Source organism: Pteronotus mesoamericanus, unplaced genomic scaffold, assembly GCF_021234165.1.
Source record: "Pteronotus mesoamericanus isolate MK-2021 breed Mesoamerican mustached bat unplaced genomic scaffold, CSHL_Meso_final contig_702, whole genome shotgun sequence".
In the NCBI taxonomy this organism is placed as follows: domain Eukaryota; kingdom Metazoa; phylum Chordata; class Mammalia; order Chiroptera; family Mormoopidae; genus Pteronotus; species Pteronotus mesoamericanus.
Genome location: NW_026555239.1, coordinates 5,694,391 through 5,716,505, shown reverse-complemented (window position 1 = coordinate 5,716,505; position 22,115 = coordinate 5,694,391). Strand labels below are relative to the sequence as shown.

At 65.0% G+C, this 22,115-nt stretch overlaps 1 protein-coding gene across 1 annotated transcript in view; it reads left to right on the top strand.

Annotated features, from left to right (window-relative positions):
- The window catches only part of CELSR1 (cadherin EGF LAG seven-pass G-type receptor 1), a 103,749-nt gene that overhangs the window by 41,712 nt on the left and 39,922 nt on the right, over positions 1-22,115 (top strand). Inside the window, exons 3-5 of the mRNA XM_054582596.1 lie at positions 10,083-10,305; positions 14,350-14,465; positions 14,768-14,856. Coding sequence (XP_054438571.1) covers positions 10,083-10,305; positions 14,350-14,465; positions 14,768-14,856 — 428 coding nt within the window. The remainder of the gene's footprint in view (positions 1-10,082; positions 10,306-14,349; positions 14,466-14,767; positions 14,857-22,115) is intronic.

Genomic DNA, 22,115 nt, shown 5'->3' with positions numbered 1-22,115 from the left:
CAGCCCCCGCGCTCTGGCGGAAACCGAGGCTGGGGTCTGACGCGGCCGAGGAGCCTGGCTCCACCCCATGGGCCGCAGCAGCAGGCCTGGCGTCGAGAGGCCCAGGGCATTGTAAGTTCGGGGCCACGTCTGGGCAGGGTAAACGGAGGCCGCTGGGGACCCGCGGACCCCCGGCTCCTCTCCCTACAGGGGCGGACCTGCGGAGAACTCCCAAAGTTCTCAGATGTCGCTTCCATCACCCGAGTGAGTCATTTCCAGAGAGGTGACTGCCGGGGACGGCCTGGCGTGTCATCGCCCGGAGGCCCACGGCCGGGAGGCGGAGGCGCCTCTGAACCTCGGGCGCCAAGACGAGGGCGCGCGCTTCCCCGAGACAGGCTGACCCGCCGACGGCGGGGCCCCGGCCCCTCCCCGCTCACCCTCTCTTCCTTTGAAGCCCTCACCCTCCTGCGTGGAGGTAACTGAGCCCGTTTCTTCGTGGTGAAAGCGGCGCTGTCGTCGCGAGGGTCTTGTTACGGGCCCCCGGTAAGACGAGCCGGGGCAGTGCCCAGCCGCTTCCTGTGCTGCCGACGCCGGCCGGCCGGTGGGCGGAGGGCGGGCCCGCGGGCTCAGGGATGCCCCCGCCGGTGCTGCTGTGGGTCCGAGCCCCAGGGGGAGCAGCCCCCACCTGTTGCCCCTTCCAGAGCCCCCGCGTGGGAAGTCCCTGGAAGGGGTCCCGCCTTCCTCGACGCCGCCGTGCCCCGCCCGGGGCTTCCCGGGGGCCGGGTCGCTGTGTCGCTGGCTCCCCTCTCTCCCCGGGGGTCATTCCCTTGCCTCCCTGCCCCTCGGGCCGGTGGGGTCGGGTTGACCGGCCCGTCCCTCGCCCAGGCCAGAGCTCGCGGCCCGACTAATGCCTTTGCTGCTCTTGTCGCTGTGCTGGGGGCCAGGACGCCCCTTCCGTTTCCGTGGCCCCGTTCTGCGCGGACCCCAGCGTGGCCGTGCAGCCCCAGGCCCCTCTGGCCCCGGGCCCGCCGCGCAGCGGCGTGTGGCCGGGCGACGCTCTCCGCGCCGGGGCGGGCCCTGCCCCTCCTGTCTCACGGGGGCTGTCCCACCGTGGGGACCGCGGGACTGACCTCCTCGCAGGCCAGCGTCGGCCCACGGGGCACAGCCCGAGGGGGCGGGGGGCACCCCAACGCCCCGCGAGCGGGAGAGGAGCCAGGCGTGGCCCCTGCCCGAGCAGTGGCCCCCGGGTGCCGCCCGGGCCCCCCGGCGTCTCTTCCTGCGTCTCTGCCTCTAGACCCTGGGCTGCTGCCCCTTGGGAGAGTCTCAGTGTCGCCAGCTTAGAGCTTTGTGCCAACTCCCCCAGGAGGGGACGTCCAGGTATCCCGTGTGAGGGCCTCTGGAACCCTGAGTGTGCCCACGGTGTCCCCATGGCCACGTGTTGCCGCCATCACATGACCTAGGAACTCACTGCGCGACCCCAGGCGGGACCCTGCACGTCCACTCTCGAGGTGCCACGTGGGCTCCGAGCGGGGCCGTCCCCATGACGCAGGGACGCGAGGGCCGCCCGTGCTCGCGTGACGTACAGCGTTCAAGCTCTGCTTCCAAGCGCCTGTCCCCTCGGGGAGCTCAGTCCTTAACCCGGCGAGCTGCTCCTACGCCAAACAAGAACCATTACCTGCCTGCAATTAAAATCTCCCGCACAGCAGACACAGAGTCCCGTCCTAGGAGAGGGGGCTTTTCAGATACTCGGGATCTTTTGTATCGCGTTCCCTGGCTCTCGGCTGCGTCACGTTGCGCCCGCCTCTGCCTGTGTCCTCGTGTGGTCGCCTCCCCGCCTGTGTCCTCCGCGGGCCCGGGTTTCCTTTTCTCTCTGGGACGCCGGTTGTTGCATCGAGGGCGCCCTCTCCGGTGTGGCCTCGCGTCCCCCGGGTCACAGCGGCCGGAATCTGTTTGCAAATAAGATCCGTTCGCAGGCACCGGGGCTCAGGCCTCGAACACAGGATTTTGGGGGACGCGGTTTGACCCACTCACGGCGCCGGTGGACAGCAGCCACCAGCTTGTCCGGCATCTGTCCGCGGGGGCCAGAGGCTGTGCCCGGGCGGGAGACAGGCTTCTGCGCTGGTTTTCCTGTTAGAGATGCGAACGCAAGAGCAGGGGAGTCCCCACGCCCCACGTGGCCCGCTTCTGGGGGTCCATGAGCTGGGCCCAGGGCGTGAGTCAGCAAGGGACCAAAGTAGACACCAAAGTCCGACCTCGGCTCGGGAAGCGGCCTGAAGTCACGCCTAGCACAGCCCAGACCCCTTTGTGACGTCACCGCGCGCCGCCCGGGGGGCGGGGGGGCGGAGAAGAGGCCCGGGGTCGGGCCCTGCTGGGTCCGAGTGCTGGCGTGGGGAGCAGCCGCTTCTGCGGGAAGAGCGGAGCGCGGGCGTGTGGAGGGTGGGGGCGGGCGGCCTGCTTGGCCTCCACCCGGGCCCTGCGGCCGCTGTGACCATGTCCCAGACCTGTGGCTTCAATGGCGGAGTTATTCCCTTAAGCTCCTTCCAGAAGCCCTGGGGCAGAGGCCCCCTTCCCGGCCTCTGGGGGCCACCCCCGTCCTCTTGGTTTGCAGCCCTGCCCTCACCCCACTCCACCCTGGGCCCCCGAGACCACAGGTCCCACTCCCGACCCTTGTCCCCTCCCTCCCCGATGAACCTGTCGTTGCCTCGGGCCCTGGTAACCCAGCGCTGCCTCCCGTGCCGGGGTCCCTGCCTGAACCAGCCCCTGCAGAGCCCCTTCCGCAGGGAGGTCCCCCCCCACCCTCGTCCTCAGGCTGCAGGGAGGGGGAGGGGGACGCCGTGGGGCCGTCTTGCGACCATGCCCCTGGCTGCCACCCGGGGCTCACATGCACTCAGTGCACGTCTGTGGCAGGAAAGAGTAAGCGGGCCCTTGGATGGTGGTGCCGATGGGGGTGGGCTGTCCTTGCTGTCCCTCTGGGGGCGCGGTAGGGACCCAGGGCCAGCAGCAGTTGCCGGGGGTCCCGCCCGGTCACCCACACCTGAGCCCATTCCCCGGTGTGGGCGGGGGCCTGCGGGCGGCGCCGGGGCGGGCGGGGGTGGGGGGACTCCAGGGGTTGAAGGAGCGTGTGCTCCCCTCCCTGGGCTTGGGTCCGTCCCAAGGAGTGGTCCCTCCTCCGGGCAGGCAGGGGAACTGGAACCCGGGGGCTGAGCTGCCGTGTTGTGCGGACGGTGGAGGTGTCGGTTAGCATTCCAGCTGCGTTTGGACACGTCGCTGCTGAGAGCTGGCCAGGTTCCCTCCTCCGATAACATGGAGGGGGGCGGGGGGCGGCGCCCCTCCCAGCCTCCAGGCGCGGCTGCGGGGTTTCCTCCCCTGCAGGTTCTCTTCCCTGTCCGGCAGCAGCAGGCCCAGCACCTGCCCCCGGGCAACGCTCTGTCCTCCCAGCTTGGACAGTCTTTCAGGGCTGCTGTGCAGCTGACTTGGGGGCTGGTTATTTTCTGCCCCCCACCTCACCGTGTGCATGAGGAGCTCAGAGGGCAGGGCCCCCTCTTCTGAAAGGAAGGGTCCCCGGTGTGATGGGGGTGGGCTTGGCCGGCCGGTGGGTGCCTGCCGGGCCCTCTGCGCTGACCACCAGAGGCGAAACTGCCCAGCGATGGCTCAGGTGACCCAGGTCCAGCCCGCAGATCCGCGGTGGCTCCGGGGGAAACAGCCACCTGCAGACGTACTGGGGTCTTTCTTTTCCTGCTGGAATGCATTTTTTTTAAATTTATATTTTTAAAATGGGTGTGTCTGGGGTTCTGGGAATTTGCTCCAAAGACAATAGTGAAGCCGCAGTGAGAAGGCCCGACCCGGGACAGCCAGTGAGTGTGTCTGGGCTTCCGCCTTGCGCCCCCACCCCCCGCCCCCCCGCCGTGCAGGTGGGGGTGGGTCCTGGAGGCCGGACATGTGTCCCTGCTCCCCCAGGTGGTGAGAGAGTCAAACAAAGTAGAGGAGAGGTGCCGGGGAGGGGGCCGGGGGCCGGAGAGGCTCGGAGGGGCGGGGCCCCGTGGAACGAGGGGGCCTGCCGCCTCGGGTGGTTTGGGAGCCCCAGTCGTGGCCCATGGGCCCCGGGCTCTGCGCAGGCCTCGCAGGATCTGCCCACTTCCCCTGGAGGCCAGCCTCTCCCGCGCTCAAGGGAGGCCCAGGGGGAGAAACACAGCTCCCACCTTCAGGGAGGGGGTACAGCCGGGGAAACTGAGGCACTGGTCAGGCGCTTGACCGAAAACCTCCGTCCCAGGCCGTGGCGCGGTGGGGGGAGGGTCTGGGGTGGAAGGGGGCACCGAGGCCCCGGATGGACGGACGAAGGGCGGATGGGCACGTTTCCAGCGTTGAGTCGGTTCGGACGCAGCTGGCCCCTCTCGGGCACCCTGCAGCGTCCCTGCCCTTGGCCTCTGACCTTGAGCCTCCCCTGCTGGGGGGGCCCCCGAGAGCTGCCACGCAGGGGGTCGCGTCTCTGTTAGGATGGAGACCCTGGTCCGTGGCTCAGCTTCAGGGTGGGGACGGGCTTCCCTGGGGCCAGGTGTCTGGCCGTGTCCCGGGCCCTCCGTGCTCCCGTGCGCCCTGACCTTTCCTTACTTCTGCCTGAACTGCAGGCTCACGCCGCCCACGCCTCTCGCCACCTTCAGAAATTCGAGCCTTTCCTGTTCGAATCCCTTAGCTGTTTCTTAGGACCGGAGGCAATTGTCTCTTCATGGGGAAAGATGAGTCACCCAGCCTGTACTACGCGCCCTCCCCCTCCCCAGCCCCCCCAACCCCCCCAGCAGCCCTGGGGCTCGCCCGGCTGTGCTCCCCGGCTGGCCCCCATCTCTCTTCTCCCCTCCCCGCCTTCCACAATCACCCCTGCCCGGCGCAGCTCCGGGGCTCTCACCCAGACGCTGGTTTTTCATTCCAAGTCCTCTGTCTTTAAAGGACCTTCTGTTGTGCACAAAGACTGGTGGCTCTTGCACCCTGTGCCCGGCCATTTCCGGCCTCTGACGTGGGGGCACGCGCCCACTCCAGGGTACAGCGACCCACCCGGCGGGGACCCTGCTCAGGGGGGCCGTGCACGTGAGCTGTGGGCTTGGGCCCCGTGGAGCTGGGGCTTCTCCAGGGGACTCAGTGCCTCAAACCAAGGGCCTGCCTCTCTGACTCTGTGGCCTGGGGTCCCGGGGCCGTCAGACGGTGTCCCCTCGCCCCCAGCCCCCAGCCTGGTGTGGGACAGGCGTCCAGTGACAGGGACATGGGTGAGGCGGCCCTGGGGGTTGGCTCCTGAGGGCTTCTGTTTTGTAGTTAAGAATTTGGCGGGGGAGGGTTCGCGTTTTCTGCTGGCGGTGCTGCAGGTGCTTCCCTGTCTGGGCCGCAGGGCCGGTGGCGTGCGGCCTGCATTATTCAGGGCGGCGATCCGTTTGCCCAGGTGCACCCGATCCGGGCGTGGGGGTGGGGCCTGCTGGAATCGGGGGGTAGGAGGAGGGCGGGGACTTTCCTCCAGGTTTCAAGTGACTCAGAGCGAGCATTTGACTCCAAGCAGAGTACTGGGACGTAAGGAGAAGCCCAAGTGTGTTTAGAATGAGAATCCCTAGAAAAGATAAAGTTAAGTCTTCATAGCGTGCACCTCTGAGAACATTGATTTCATTAAACTAGTGTCTCTCAGAGGAGCTGTGTAGCCAGAATTACAGGTAGGAGGCTCACTAAACCTGATCCAAATCACTTACCTGAGATAAGGTGAGTTTAGAAATTACAAGCTGTTCTGTGCTGTCTCTTCCCAGCTCCGTGCTCAGTGATACCACGTTGGTAGCTTGACGGCGGCTGTGACGCGGGGGTGATGGGCCCCGTGGAAATGAGCAAAAGCCACAAATCAGGGCCCCCAGCCGCCCGGGCAGGCCGTCAGGGTTTGCTAGTGCACCGCTGCAGGGAACATGGACATTTAAGGAAAAACAGAAGAGGGTTAACGTACAGTTCACACAGAGCTGGGGCGGGCGCTGTGGGGAGCCCCGGCGTGGACTGGGCAGGAGACCCCTGTGGGGTGCCCGCGGGCATCTGGGCCCTGAACGAAGGTTCCAGAGCCTGGAGGTGAGACCCTCCCCCGGCCGGCCCAGTTCATCCGAAACCGAAACGCTCAGAGTTCTCCCTGCCTTTCATTAAAAGGGCGTGTTTGGCGGTAGAATTCTTCGTCTATTACATCAACGTATTCCCAACGCTACTTGAATCAAGTGCATGATTTAGGTCGGTTTTGTAACTTTGCACAGCATTCATTGCTGGCTTGGAATCAGGGGTCCTGGCACACCGTGACTCCACAGGCCCGACCCTAGGGTCCGGCGGGCATCGGCGCCCGCCGCCCCCACCCTTCCGCCCGTGCTGGCCGTCACGGAGGCCCTACACGCGGGACGCTCCCTGTGTACTCGATCGTCTTTGATGTGGCCCCCAAACAGACCTGGCCACTGCCCTGGAGCCTGGGGAGACAGCTGCTGAGGGACAGCCACACCACGTGTGTGGCCCTGGGGCTGGGGCTGGGGCTGGCCCTCTGGAGCGGGGGGATCCTGGGCCCGTCAGAGTTTGCTGTGGGCCCCCGGACCGGTCAGGCTGGTGGGCAAAGCCTCCAGAAGCATCCAGGCTCAAGGGAGCCACCCACAGAGGCCCGGAGGCAGGACCAGAGGAAGGAGGCTTGCTGGGTCGTCGTGGTTGGCAGGGGTGGGCACCTGCATTGGCCCGCTGAGCCCCCCACCTGCCCTGCAGACCCTGTATCCGGCGTGCGGGGCAGGCGCGTGTGGGCAGCTGGCTGGTGGCTGAGGGCCCGCAGCCCCGAGGCGCAGGGACATCGGCTTGGGGCGGAGAGATTGATCCTAGGCCAGGGCGCGGCCGGGCCGGCTTTCTGGGGAGCTCCATCCTGCGTTAGTGGGAGCCAGCGGGTGTGGGAGGCGGTAGGTTGAGAGGCGGTTGCTGTGGCTGTGCGGGGGCTGGGGGGGCGCCGGCTCCCTCCGCTTGCCTCCCTGGACAGCCGGTGACCCTCCTGCAGGTGAGGGCCCCGTGGGAGCAGGCTAGGGGACGGGAAGGTCAGGTGTGAGGTCTGGGCTGCAGGGGAGAAGACAAGGGGAGAAGTGGGTGGCCGCGGCGTGGGGAGCCGGCCCCCGTGCTGGCCGGGGAGGGGGGCGGAGGGCGAGAAGGGCTGGGCAGGAGCCTGCCCTTGGGCTGAGAACCCAGCGCCGGGCGAGCCTGGGAACATAGCCCTGCGGGCCACACGCCCGTGTCACCTGGGCCCCGTGTGAGCAGCTGCCAGCACTTACTACGGTTGTGATTTTAGGACAGACGCCGAGGGCCGCTGAGTGGGCTGAGTGCTGCCCCCACGTTCGTGTCCAGAGCTCAGACTGTGACTCGCTTGGAAACAGGGTCTTTCCACAGGAGATGAGTTAGTCTCTCGGGGCGGAATCGATGATCAGTGTCTTTACAGAGAGAGGAGAGGGAGGTTCGAGACACGGGGAGTGTGACAATGGAGGGAGAGACCGGGCGGTGGGGCCACGAGCCGAGGAGCCCTGGCGTCCCCGGGGGCCAGGAGAGGCAGGAGGACCCGCCTCGGGGGCCGTCCGGGGGAGCCTGGCCCCGCCCCCACCGGGCTTCCGGGCTTCTGGCTGCAGACTGGGAGAGATCCCATTGCTGCTGTTTCAAGGACTCCCGTTTGCGGGACTTCCTTCCAGCAGCCCTAGGAAACAACACCGCGGCCCTGGTGGAAGTGAAACAAACTAACTTCATGGTTAAAACAAGCGCCCGCTCCACGGCGGCTCGCGTGGAGCAGCAGGTCGTTGGGTGCGGGGAAGGATGGCCACGCGCTCCCTCAGGGCCTGTGCACGGGACAGTCAGGGCCGTGAAGGTGGCTGCGTGGGCGCGGGAGGCGGGGCCAGGGCCCCGCGTGGCCGAGGCAGGACGAGCCTCCGCCCCCAGCACCCTCCATTCACGACGAGGCCTCCACGCAGCCCCTGGAAACTGCATTTGGAAGCAGGAATACCAGCAACAACGTCAAGCTCAGATCTTCTGGACAGTGGAGAGCTTGCTCACTGGGGGTGCGGGGGCCTTCCTTCCTCGGGGCCGTGGTGACAGGTGGCTTTTTGAGGATGTGGTGGAGGCTGGGGGTGGGCGACAGGAGCCTGGGGAGCGTAGGTGGGGAGGTGGGGTGAGTGCAGGCTTCCCGGTCCCCAGGGAAAGCAGAGCCCGGCGTGGCTGTGGCCAGCGCGGGGGCGTCACTCCCATCCAGGTGCACTTTGGACCGTCTGGCCCAGGGCCCGGGTGGAACATTCTGGAACAGCACTGGGCAGAGCATGTGGGAAGGGCGGGGCTGGCCTCCCTTTGTTTGCCGTCACGGTTTGGGGAGCACACCCCACCCTGTCCTTTCACGGTGGCTTTGTTTTCCCAGAGTATACGGTACTGGGCCACCGACATGCCAAGCAGACACTCCCAAATGTGACAGGTATTGTGCAAGGAGAGATTAGAGGACTTGAAGTGTGTGAAGGGCATTGGAAGTTAATGCACAGGATCGAAGGAGGCCGCAGGCAGGCCGCCCGCCCGCCTGGAGAAGCCGCCAGGAGGACCGGCTCCCGGGTGTGTGTGTACAAGTGTATGTGCGGCTCAGCGCGTGTGAGGGGGTCCGTGCGTGTGTCACAGACGAGAGAAAAACCAGCACAGCAGTCATTGGGGCCGTTCACAGACAAGGAAGTAGAGGTTGCCGATAAAATGCAAAAAGGTGCTGAACCTCATCAAAAATACACGCAGACAGAACACCTTTGAGATTCCGATGTCATTAACGCAAAAGACTTTCCGGATCGACCATCCCTAGAGTGCGTGCAAGTTGAGAAATAGCAAAATGGACACTGTGTGCGTCCTTTGATTCAGCGCTTGGTGAGTTCTCCCAAGGGAGATGTCCGCAGCGCACACCAAGGGCACGTGGTGAGACGCTACGTGTAGTAACAGAGAACTATAACCGCGTACGCGCCCACCCGTCGTAGAACAAGGAACGCGGTGACTTCGGCTTCGATGGGGTCCTCTACCGGAACGCGACGCGGCCATTTGAAAGGAGCAGTATCCACGGGCCGACAGGAGGACCGGCTCCGGCGCGGAGCACGGCAGGCCGATGCCGCAAGGGTTCCCTGCAGGAGGACAGAGTGCTTTTATTTTAAAAGGCATCCATTTAAAAATCAGTAATTGGTAAAGCACATCAATGGGAGCTGGTGGATATCGGTTGCTGGCAGCCCCTGACAGTCAGCAGGCCTGCGAGGGGCTGGCGATGTCCTCGGCGTCGGGGACAGCGGGGCCGTCCAGTGGCCGCTGCTGCCTGATGCGGCGGCTGGCCCAGGAGCTGCGGGCGAGCCCGGGGACCCTCCCCCCTGACAGTTCGGGGGCTGTGGGCCCGACGGGCCTCGGAGGCAGAGGACTTCAGCTTGGGCTGCCTGATCGCTCTGTGCAGAAGCTTCTGGAACCCTCCTGTCACCAAGAGTAAATTAGGCTCCAGGGGGGACGTTGGGGCACAGTGGAGCCTGCCCTTGGTGAGCTCACAGGCCGGTGGCAGAGACAGGCATGATCAAAACAACCTGGAATCGGCTGGGGGATGGGCGGTCTGCCCGAGAGGCGGCGGGGAGGGGGCCCTGGGCGTCGTGTGACACCAGCCAGTGCTCTCATGGCTCAGTCACGGCTCTCCTGTGCTCGGCCGATGCGGTGGGCCCAGGTGTGGGAGGGGACGGGATGCTGGAAGGTTCCACGTGGCGTGTCTCTCTGCCCTGCCGCGTCCAGGCACCCCAGCGGGCCTGGGACGGGGCAGGGCTCGTGGGACTCAGTCACCTGACAAATTCAGGGGGTGCTTATGGGGAACCCGCTGACCCCCACCCTCAGAGCGCCCCCGGGGCTGGGGGCCGTGGCTCCCATGAGGACGCCGTAGGTCCAGCGGCGGCCAGCCCTGCTGGGCGCTTGAGGCGACTCTCCCGTTGGGAGCTGCGGCCGTGTGGCCTCTCTCTGGGCAGCGCACCTGCGGGCGTGTCCCCTGGGCCCGAGGCGGCCTGCTGGCTGCTCCCTTGGGCCGCTGAGTAACCCGTGTCCCGCGCCCCGTCCTGCAGGCGAGCACTGCGAGGTGAACGCGCGCTCGGGCCGCTGCGCCAACGGTGTGTGCAAGAACGGGGGCACCTGCGTGAACCTGCTCATCGGGGGCTTCCACTGCGTGTGCCCCCCCGGCGACTTTGAGAGGCCCTACTGCGAGGTGACCACGCGCAGCTTCCCGCCTCAGTCCTTCGTCACCTTCCGCGGCCTCAGGCAGCGCTTCCACTTCAGCGTCTCGCTCACGTGAGTGTGGCCCGCGCGTCCGCGCAGGACCCCGGCCTGGCAGCCTGGGGGTCGTGTGCGGTGGTCGTGAGCTTATTTTTGTGTCTTTTTCTCCGAGAGAGAATGCAGGTTTAATTTAATTTTTACAAATCTATCGTTCCTATTTTTAAAATTTCCATCAGGTTTAACTTAGTAGAGTGGGCACTTTTTTTTTAAAGATTTTATTTATTTCATTATCGTTTTTAGAGAGAGGGAAGGGAGGGAGAAAGAGAGGGAGAGAAACATCCCTGTGTGGTTGCCTCTCGTGCGCCCCCACCTGGGGACCTGGCCCACACCCCAGGCCGGTGCCCTGCACTGGGAATCGGAACCTGCGACCCTCTGGTTTGCAGGCCGGCGGTCAGTCCACGGAGCCACCCCAGCCAGGCGGTAGTTTCCTGTTTGGTTGGTTGTGCTGATGTCTAGGGGGTCCCCTGCGGGGCGCTGGCTCCCAGCAGGGCTGCTGCGTCCTGTGTCCCCCCTGAGGGGCCCCGGGCCCAGCTGCTCCTTCTCAGCTGCCCTCTGGCGATCAGGGCGTCTCAGGCGGGATGGAGTGCGCTCTTCTGCGCGGGCCCCGCCTGGAAGGCAGCCCACAGGCCCTGCCGAGCACTCGCGTGACTCGTCACCGAGCCTGGTCATCCGGGCGAGGGGCACCGCCATCGCCCCCAAATCCAGTGGAGCCAGGAAGGGGCGCTGGCTGAGTCCAGGGAAAGGGCGCATGGGAAACACAGGGTGCATCCTGGAGGACACACAGTGCATGCCCTCAGTTTACCGAGCACCAGTCACGCGGGGGGCGCTCGCCAGCAGAGGAGAATCAGAAACGCCCCCAGCGTGTCCCTAGGGGGCTCCGCGTAGAGCAGGAGAGCCCCTCGATGTCCATGCGGAGGGGGAGGGGCCCCTCGAAGCAGACGCAGCTCAGGGGCGGCCGAGGAGGCGCGGGGCGCGCAGCCTGCACGGGGCAGCCCCGGTCCGCCCCGGAGCCGGCGCTGCAGGCTGGGGCACTGACATGCCAGCGCTCTGGCTTGCTGACACTGCCACGTGGACGTGCCCCGCGCTCAGCAGCTCCCAGAGGGGACCCATGTCGGTCCCTGTTGCTCGGGCCCTGTCCGCAGAGTGGCCCCAGGCGGCAGGGCCATCCTTGTCCTCTCCCCTCCTCCTCCCGCCCCGGCAGGTGTCAAGTCTCCTGACCGCGTGTCTCCCACATCCGGGCACTTCTCTCCCTCCCAGCGCCTGGCCGCTCCCACCGTCCCCTCTCCCTGCCTCCCTGGGGACACCTGGTATGGCAGCGCTGGGGTCTCCTGCTCTCAGCCCGCGAGGTCAGTCCTGGGGGCTGGGCTGCCAGCCCGCCTGCCACGTCGGTAAAGCCCTAACTTCTTCAGATGCTCGGGGCCTCCGCGGTCTGATCCCTGGCGGCCCCCGGTTTTGGCACCTCGCGCCCCGGGATGTGGCCACCTTGCCGCCTTGTGCTTCCCTGGACCTGCCCCCCAGCCGTTTCCTCTCCCCACTCCGGCTGGCCTCCCCTCCCCTGCTGCTTCCTTCAGGAAGCCCCCCTGACCCAGGCCGGCGACGCCTGCGTTCCAGCTCCGGCGGGACGGTCCGGTCACTGCCTGCGTGTCCACCGCCTCGGCCTCTGACGCCCTTGCTTGTGGGCCAGGCCACCCGCCCCCCGACTGCCTGCAAAGGCCCTGCCAGGGACCCTTGGTTGATGCCCAGTGGGTTTCCCCGTCGTGGCTGGGACCTGCTTGCGCTTCGGTTGGCACGGGAGGCCGTGCCTGGCTCCCTGGGCCTGACTTTTGCCCTGGTTGTCAGATTATTGGATTGTACTAAAGTCTCCAAAGCAGGCACCTGTCCTTTTTGAAACCTCGGTTTAAATGACCCCATGGGACCCCTGGCCAGGCCTGTCGCAGCCACCGCGCTGAGGTCCAGCTGTGGCCCGCGCCTGCCGGCCGGCGGTCCCAGAGCGCCTCAGGGCCTCTGGTTCTGCGCCCCAACACCCAGGCCCCAGGGCTCAGCAGCCTGACCTGAAAGGGGGTAGGCGTCCCAGCGCCGGAGGTGGGCCGGCCGCTGGCCAACCTGCCGGAAACAAAGGAAGTCTGCTGACTGCAGGCTCAGGGAGAGACCGAAAAATGAAATGTTTAATCAGATGTCCACGTGACACGCTCGGTCGTTTGCTTGTCACGTACAGTATTTTTAGATGCTCCCATTTGACAGCAATTTATGGACGCTTTCCGGTGTAAGTGACGCTAGCCAGGGCGTGAGGGCCACTGCAAAACCATGCGTGTCCTGTGGGGAAAGGGCCCTCAAAGCAGAGCCACCCCACTTGGGCGGAGGCGCAGCCGCGCTCGGGCGGGGCGGCTGGGGCCGGGGCCCGGCGGGGGGAGGCTGTGCCTCCTGAGGGGCGCACCGTGAGAAAGGTGGGCTGGGGCACCCGCAGAGGCTTTTGTTTCGGGCGGTTGCTTTCTCCGGCGGCTTCTCCTCTTTCCAGTTTCTGTTTGCCCAGTGCCTGCTCCCCGGGCGGCCCCGCGTTCCCAGCTGCCTCTGCTGCCCTCCTCCCGCCCCAAGCTTTGTTCTCGCTTTCCCGGCCCCCGCCGAGCTGTGGGCTCGTTTCTCACCACCACCCCCGCCTCTGGCACGGCTGAGACGCCCCCTCCACCCCCCCGCCTTGGCCCTGGGTCCCGTCCCGAGCTCTCGTCTCCAGCGGGTCAGAGCCGTCCGGAGGGTGCCCCGCGGGGCCTTTCGACCGGCCGGCCCTCCCCCTGCCCCAGAGAGGAACGTCCAGCAGTGGGACCTGCCCGAGAGAACGGTGGGACCTGGGGGGGGGGCGTCGGGCTGGTCTCGCTCCGCCCCCATGCTGTGCCTGCGCGCCCCGCGCCCACGGCCCCAGTTTGAGAGCTGCTCGTCCGCACACCGTCATGGGCTCTGCTGCGTCCCTGCAGAGGGATTCGAGGTCGGTGCAGCGCGGCGCTGGCCGGCACGCCCGGCTGAGGTCTGGCGCCCCGGGCTGGGCCCGACAGGCGCTGGGACCCGCCCGCCTCGAGTCGAAGCAGAGCCCGTCCCCCGTTTAACCCCCGATGAGAGAGCCGCCTGGCCAACTCAGGGAGCGGCCCGAGGTCATCCGGGAAGTCCGCCGGGCCCTCTGTGACGGGCGTCGGGAGGCGTGTGGTGGCCCCGGTGTCTGGACCTCCCCCCCGCCCCCTGCCGTCGGGGGCCGCGGGACCGGCTTCCCAGGACCCCAGGGCGGTGGGGAGCGGGGGGCTCCGGAGACCGTTTGTCTCCATCGGCGGAAGTGGGGTTCACTCTTTGGAAGCGTAGATTCTGACGAGTCTGCCCGTCCTCTCCCGTCTGCCCGTCCCTCGCCCTCTCCCTGTTCGCCCAGCACATGCTTAGCCCTCGTGTGGGCGAGGCCCCGGTTTGGGCTCCGGGACGCAGCGGCGCGCGAGTGATCCACCCTCCCTTAAGGGGCGCATGGTCTTCCAAGTGAGTGAGGAAGGATAATTTCAGAAACGCACTGAGCGAAGTGATAGACCGATGGGCCGGGGGACACACGTGAGATAGAACGAGCAGGGGAGAGTGCGCTGGAGCAGCCCCGCAGCCCCGCAGAGCCAGGCGGGCTTCCCGGCAGAGGCCGCCAGGGCCGCAGAGGCCCGGGGCGGGGGTCCGTGCTGCATCGGCGGCAGCCGCAGGGCTCCATGTGGCTGCAGGGCGGTGGGGGAGGCGGGGCCCTGCCTCGGCCACGTGGGGTCTCCGTCCGTTGCAGAAGATGCCCTGTGTGCGTTTTCTGTCCAAACACCTCTCCTGGGCAGAGCAGCTGGGCCATCTTCCTAGAACATCGTGCAAATGTAACCTTTCCGCGTGGCCTCGGCCGTGGTCACCGGGACTGCCCGTGGAGCCTGGTTTGCCTCTCCCAGAAGAGAACGCCGCTCCCAGAGGTTTCTCGGGCTGTCAGCGCGCGATGAGGGAAACAGGCCCAGGGCTCCCGCCCCGCTGGCCGGCAGCCACACGCGACAACGTGCTCCCGCCGGCCCGCAGGTTCGCCACCCAGGAGAGGAACGCGCTGCTGCTCTACAACGGCCGCTTCAACGAGAAGCACGACTTCATCGCCCTGGAGGTCGTGGAGGAGCAGGTGCAGCTCACCTTCTCAGCAGGTAGGGCCTCCGCGTGGGGGCGGCAGCCCCAGCCCCGCGCGGCCTCTGGGGGGCACTCCCCACGAGCCTCTGGTCCCGCGCCCGGGGTGCCTTGGGTGAGGGTCCGGACGCACGGAGACGTCGGCTGCGGCGATGCCTGCGACGCTGACCCTCCAGAAGACCCGACCCGGGTTCCAGAACCGGGGCCCGTGTGGGGGAGACGTGTCCACAGCCATCCGCCACGTCGTCCTGGTTGTTAGGAGAGACCTTGCCGCCCGGGGGGCCGCTAACCTCTGCCTTCTCTCTGGGCCTCCCTCCCGCAGGCGAGACCAGGACCACGGTGGCCCCGCAGGTCCCCGGGGGCGTGAGCGACGGGCGGTGGCACTCGGTGCAGGTGCAGTATTACAACAAGGTAGGACGGGCGCCCCACACCGCCTCCTGCTGGGCCTGGCAGCTTTTCTGTCCTGAGACATTTAGACTGAAGTTTTTTTAATGCTGGTTGAAGACTTAGGAAACAAGCACTTGCTGAGGGCCTGTGCGAATGTGTCCAAGCGCTGTGCTGGGCGGGATACTCCCCCTGGGAGCCCGAGCGAGGGGGGAGGGGGACACAGGGACCAGAGATCACTCAGCGCCGGGAAGGACGCAGAAAGAGCGCATTCACTGTAGCTGCCTTGGCTCGAGGCACTGCTGGCGGCTAAGATTGCTGGCCATTCAAACGCAGCTCCTGTGCCGGACCGACCCACTGCCCGGAGTAACCAAGCGCCAGAAGGTCTCCGAGGAAACGCTGGGACGGTGCGGGCACTTTTGCTTTCGTTTTATTTTGCTATTTACTGGCTTGTAAGGAAACGCGTCGTTGGTTTGTGCATCAGTAGGCGCAGCTCCCCGTTGCAGTGGCTTTGCCAGTCTTCTCCGTCCTGGGAAATGCTCCCGGGGCGTCTTTCTGGCGGGTGCGCGCCGGCCTCGCCCCCGCCCCGGGGCCTTCGCGGGGCTCAGCCTGGCCTGGCCTGGCTGGCTGACGCGGGGCTCCCCCTGGAAGGAGGGGACGTGGCGGGGAGCTTTTTCTTCCCTCCATGTCGCTGCATTTCAGGGGTCCGCCTCACCAGTGACTGGCGGCTGCCCCCACCACGTGGCCTGAGGTTGTGCTCTCCTCTCCCCTGCCTGTCACCGGCTGTCCCTCTGCCTCCCTGGGGCTGCCCTCCCCTCTGTCCTCCCTGGGTGTCATTTCCCAGCCGCCCCAAACAGCCCCCAGCAATGACCACCCTGCATAGTGACCCCCATTTTCTTCAGATGTCCTTGACCGCTGGGCAGGAGCTGCCCGTGTCCCCCTGGCCGGGCAGGCTCTGACTCTCGTGACCTTGGGCCTTGTTTGCCGCGAGGGGGAAGGAGGGGTTTCGGAGGGGTCTGGGCTGCCAGGGTGGGCCTAGTGCTCCTCTGGGGACGTCGGGGACGAAGGAGAGGGCATGTGCAGGCGGGCGGGACAGGGCCAGGGCCGCCGCCGCCCCGTTACTGTGGTCTCCTCCTGCAGGGCTGACGGTGGTGGCCCCTGGGTTGCTTGTGGAGGAACGTGTGTGCGCGGTGAAGGGACGGGGGTGGGGGCCCGGTGGCTGAGGCCAGGAGATAGCAGGTCTCCGCAGACGGAGCTGCACGTGCCAAGATCGCCCCTTCTTGGGGCCTTGCGTCTTCTCCTGAGGGGGTGGCCCTGTGGCAGTTTGGGGCAGTTGTCAGCCAGCGTGAGGTGCGCCCAGCTGCTGCTCACCAGGGGCGCCCTCGGATGCAGGGCGCCCCGTCGGAGCCGGCAGCCCCCCCATCTACCCCTCGGGGGCTCGCGGCTGGAGGCGCTGTCGGGCTCTCTCTCCTCCATCCCCCGGACCCCCGTGACCCGCCTCCCGGCCGACGCCCAGCGGCCTCTTGCGCCTCCTCGGTGGCCCTGGGGCGCCCCCAGCGCTGCCCCGGCTGCCGGCCACGCGGGTCCTTTCTGCCCGTCTCTCCTCCCCCTGGAGAGAGTCTGACCTGCCAGCCTTTCTCTCGACAGGGTAGTGAGGGACAGCGACTCCCCTGGACATAGGCCGTGTCCCACGTCCTGGAAGGTCAGGAGCCACCGAGGGAGAGCCACGCCCTGTGCGCCCACCTCACTGGCCCCACGGCAGCACGGGGCACAGCCCCTCTGAGCTCAGGGACTGTTCTGTCTGACCCCGGGGTCTGGCTCGGCTCCAGCAGCAGGGCGGACAGATGGGCAGACTGGGCGGGAGCCCCAGTTTCTCTGTGCACACCATGAGGACGGCTTTCCTGTGCAAGCAGCGCTGGCGAGGACATTTGTAGGCAGCAGGGCTCCCGTGACCGTGACCCCTCCTAGTCCCCAAGGACGGGCGCCAGGGGTCAGGGGCGTTCTGGCCCACAGACATCCAGTTTCTGTCGCGACGTCGTGCACACGCCGAAGGAGACGGTGGGCGCTCTCGTCTGCCCGCTGCTCCACGGCCCGTAGTGGCCGCCTTGTGAGAACGCTCGTCCCCGCTGGGTGGCCTGGACTCCCCTCTGAGGGGCGCCCAGCCTCTGGCCCCGCCCGTTGTTGGCAGCGGCTGGGCACCAGGGACTGGCGGTCCCCGTGGGGCGCGCTTCCAGGGGCTGCGAGCCCGGCAGGGGGCAGGCCGGTCGGTCAGAAGGCCAGGCGACCCCCTGGGGCCGGGCTCCGTGTCAGGGAAGCAAGGAAAGCGCCATGTTTCCCCTTCCCCTGTGGGGGCCGTCCCCCAGCACCGGCCCAGGCTCCTGGCGGCGGCCAAGCCCGCCCCATCAGAGAGGCTGCCGGCAGCATGAGCTGGGATCAGCTGCCAACGGCTGTAGCGGCGGCGTGTCGCCCTGAGCAGGGACCGGACGCCCGGCTTGCCCACCCCGCCGAGGTCCTCGCCACCGCCCATCTCCCGGCACAGCAGCGTGGGCTGGGGGGCCCCCCGCTGGCGGCAGAGCTCTCGCCACTGCAGAGCCCCCCGGACGTCCGGGGCGGGGGAGGGGCCTCTCCTGAGACGACGGGCAGGTGGAGGTGGATCACCGAGCCTGCCACCCACCCTGCCCCCTGCTTCCATCTCCAGGGCTGCCTGTCAGCGCGCCAGAGCGAGGCCTTGGGCGCGGATTAGGCCCTTCCTCTCCGAGCCCAGCTATTTCCTGTCTTGCCCGAGGTGGTTTTGTGGAGGAGACCGAGCCGTGAGCGCGGTGTCTTGCAGCCTCGTTACGCAGTCTGCGTGGGCTCTGCACAGGGCGATGCCCCGATCGTGGGGGTCTGTCTCCCCGGGCCGAGTTCTGTGTTGGTGCTTCTCGAGGCACGGGGGCCGGCGGGGTCAGGATCGGGGTCAGGGGCAGGAAGGCAGGAGGACAGTTGGCCGGAGTCGGGAAGGCTGCCCTGCACTCTCTGTGGTCCCTGCAGCCACCCCTCCGTGTGGGCTAACCGCTGCGGGGCGGCCATGGCCGGGGGCGGTGGGGGGTGCTGCCCCACGGCCTGAGCCTGCCCCCTGAGCCTGCGGCGCCTGCGGGCCCGCCACAGCTGCTTTCTCTTTATTCAGGCGGCCTGCCCCAGCCGGGGGTCCCACGCTCCCCGCCCCGGCCCGCGCTGCCTCAGGCGCCCTCCTGGACCCCCGCCTCGCCGGGGCGGCGCCTGTGTTGCGTGTCGGGGCGCCCCGGGCGGAAAACGTCCGGGGCCCCTCGGGCCCTGCCCGGGTTGTCCCGGGAGCCCGCCCGGCTGTTTGCTCAGGGTGGGAAGCGGAGGCTCCCTGAACAGGGTGTTCCCAGGAGGGCTGCTGCTTCTTTAAAAAAAAAAAAGATTTTATCTATTTATTTTTAGAGAGGGGGGGAGGGAGAGAGAGAGAAGGAGAAACATCCATGCGTGGTTGCCTCTTGCACACCCCCACCTGGGGACCCGGCCCACAACCCAGGCCTGTGCCCTGACGGGGAATCGAACCACGACCCTTTAGTTCACAGGCCGGTGCTCAGTCCACTGAGCCGCACCAGCCCGGGCCCAGGAGGGCTTCTGACCAAAGGGGGTGGGATGTGGGGAAGTGCAGGGCCCGGGCTGTGACCTCAGTCCCGGAGGAAGGGGACAGGGCGGGGTGGCGCCAGACAGAGGGGGTGTGGGGAGGGGCCGCTCAGGTGGAGCTGTGGCCATCGGCGAGGGACGCAGTCAGCTGACCACTGGCCCCACCCGCCCTCTGGTCTTCTGCTGGGCTCCCATTGGCCAAGGCCGGCCAGAAGCCAGGGGACAGGGGACAAGGGCCATGGGACTGCCCCTGGGCAGGAGCAAGGCAGGAGTGTGCTCTCTGCGCTCGGTGACATTGTGCGCACGGAGGCCTGTTGCCGGCGGTTCATCGCCGTCACTGAGGTGGAGGGTGCACTGCAGCTGGGCGTCTTTCCGAGAAGGTATTTTCAAAAGCAGGCGCTTTGCACTGACACGTTGAGCCCCGTCCAGCACCGAGGGAGCTGCAGGGCCCCGCCCCGCACCCACCCAGGGAGCTGGTTTGGGGCTGATCTGGAGGATTTGAGATCATCCCCTCGTCAGAGATGAACATTTTTCCTGAGGCTTCTGCGGAAGACGGGTAAACATTCCTACCAGGAGCCTGCACAAGCGTGAATGTGCGGGTCGGGGAGGGGTCTGTGCCCGCCGTGCAGACTGTTTCTTCACACCTGGAACTCAGGTGTGGCTGGAACCAGGGCCTTCTAGGCGTCTGTCCTGTTGTGCTGCCTGGCGAGTTCCTGCCCCTCCCCCCCCGGCACAGGCCAGGTACAGGGACACCTGTGTGGCTGGGTTTTTTGTTAAAGGACCCCCCGATGCCTGACCTTGTGACACGTGTCCAGAAAGGTGGAAAATGGCTGAGTAGAGAGTGACAGGAATGTTCTTTGTTTCCCCAAAGCCGTGTGAATGGAAGCATTTGTAATTGTCATGTTTTATAAATGTGGGCGGGCGGTTCTCTTGTAGAATCAGCTTCTAGAAGCCAACCGAGAGTCGCTCCCTGGAACGCAGGCCCTGCGCCCCACTGGGGGTCCCACAGCGTTGGGACCCACAGCATTGACTTGATGCTCAGACTGTTTCCTACTTGGTCCGTAGCTCAGATTTGGCTAAAAGGACCCAGGCAGAAGGGCCAGCGCTGTCCTTTGGACAAACCCCCGCCTCCTTTTATTAACACTCCTTTACTTTTTGGCACAAAAAAGACATTTCATGCTTATTTTGTGTTTTCCCTGTCCCAGCCCTGGAATCGGCCATTTATCCCCAGAACTCGGGATTCTTTCAGGAAAGCGGCATTCAGGAGCCAGGGCATCGGGGTGTGGTGGGATCATTGCCAGGGTGTCTTGCGCCCGGTCTCTCTCCCCCACTGGGCGGAGCGAGGGCACGCGCGGATGTGTGTGTGGGGGCGTGTGCACACCGTCATGCACACACTTACACGTACTGAAATTCACGTTCATTTCTATCTCAGCGAAAACCTTGGATTCCAGTCCAATACTATGGAGTCCATTCTAGTTTCTTGCCCTCCATGTTTATAATTCTCTCCTCTCTCAATAACAAACCTTGTTTCTGTTGCCCTCAGCAAAGTTATTTCTTTTTTCAATCGTTACTTCAACCACCTCCCGACCCCGCCGGGGCACCACCTCACCCAGCCACCGCCCTGCCTGCCGTTCGCCTTCCCCAGCTGCCCTTGCGTCGCCCCCGGCTCGTCGGCTGCTGCCTTGCTCCTCGACTCCGCCAGCCGACTCCAATGGGGGTTGCCAGTTGAAAGCTTGAGGGAGATTGATGGAAGCGTTCAGTTTCTGAAAAAGACAAAGGAAGTTTGTTAGGAATGTTTACAAATTTAAACAGAATGAAATACAAAATAGCAACACATGTGGGATGCAGCTAAAACAGGGCTGAGAGGAAAATTCGTAGTACTAAAAAATCCTTACGTGAGAAAAGAGGAAAATGTCTCAAGTCAATAATCTAAGCAACTGCTGAAGGATCTGGAAAAAGAAGAGCAAAAATAAAACCCCAAAGCAAGTAGGAGGAAGGAAAGAAGAAAGCAGAAACCTGTCATGTTTTTGTTTATTTATTTTTAATTTTAAAAAATATCTCCTTTACTTAAATTTCTAGAGAGAGGGGAAAGGAGGGAGAAAGAGAGGGAAAGAAACATCCATGTATGGTTGCCTCTTGCACGCCCCTCACTGGCGACCTGGCCTGCATCCCAGGCCTGTGCCCTGACTGGGAATCGAACCAGTGACCTTTTGGTTCTCAAGCCAGTGCTCAGTCTGCTGAGCACACCAGCCAGGGCAGAAACTGGTGATGTTGAAACCAGAAAAACAATAAAGGAAATAAAGGAACCAGACAGCTTTAGAAAGACCAATAATATTGGGAAACATCTGCCAGTACTGACTAGGAAAAAGAGAAGATAGATCACTAACATCCAAAATAAGTTCCCAATTCCTCAAAAAAGACAAACTACCCCAACCCATCCAGATGAAAAATAATGTGAACGACTGTGTTTCTCTGAAGGCAACGGAATTTGCAATTTTAAAAACTCCCTAAAATGAAATCTCCAGTCCCAGATGGTTTCCCTGGAGAACGCTCCAAACGTTTGGAGAGTTACGTGAATTCTGTATAGTCAGAAAACAGCGGAGCAGGGAACGCTTCCCCGCTCATTTGGTGAAGTCAGTAGTGCCCGATACCAAAAGCAGACGAGGACAGTACAACAAAGGAAGCCACCGGCAGCGCCCCTCGAGAATTCAGACCCCGCAGCCCGCCCGCGGACGTTCGCGGCAGCTTTTTCCACCACAGGCCCGGCCTGGGCGCAAAGCAGGTGTGGCTGGGAAGGGGCAGCCCGTGGGGGCTGGTGCTGATGGAAATACTGTGTCCTGACTGTCAGCCCCCACATCTGGGCTGGGAGGCTCCGCTGCCCAAAGGCAGGAAGTGCAGCCCGGGCGGAGCCTGGGCAGCAGATCCGGATCAGAGGTCTCTGTTATTGTTAGTAGCACGTGCACCTAAAATTACCTCCCAACAAAAAGCTTAATTAAGAGAACTTCGAAAGCTAGCCATATACGTGCGGGCATAAGCGTATTTTTTCCCCGAAGGGTCCCTTCCCCTTAAAAAAACAAATCCATGCACAGCATGCGTCTGCAAGCTGCGGCTAGGTCACAAGCCGGCCCAGAGCCTGCTGTCTGGAAACATCAGGTATCTACCCTTCCCCGCGGTCCTGCGACAGGAGGCGCTGTTGAGGCTCCTTTTGTAAACAGTCTCCCACCAGGGGATGCCGTTGGGAAGGAGGCCGTGGAGCAAGGAGACGGCTCTCCTGTTCCTTTTATACCTTCCTGCGCCGTTTTACACATTTCACACGTTCTCGTATGAATGCGCACGCAGGAGCCCTCTGGGTGATGGGATTATGAACCATTTCTGATTACTTATTTTAAACTGTTGAAAAAAATCATCAGACTGAAAGAACGTCCAAGATAAGGAAGCTAAACTCTTTCAAAGCTCAGGAGGGCTTTTGCACAGGACCTGCAGCCTCTCTGGTCGGGCAGGGCCGGGCGGGCAGGCCGCCATCCCTCGTCCGCACCGGGGTCTCCTGACCGAGCTCTTCCCCCCAACAGCTGCGGAGTGGACGCCCCAGGGGCCCGTTGCCCCCGAGCAGGTGCCCCCGTCCCCCCGAGTCCCCGGCAGACACAGCGAGT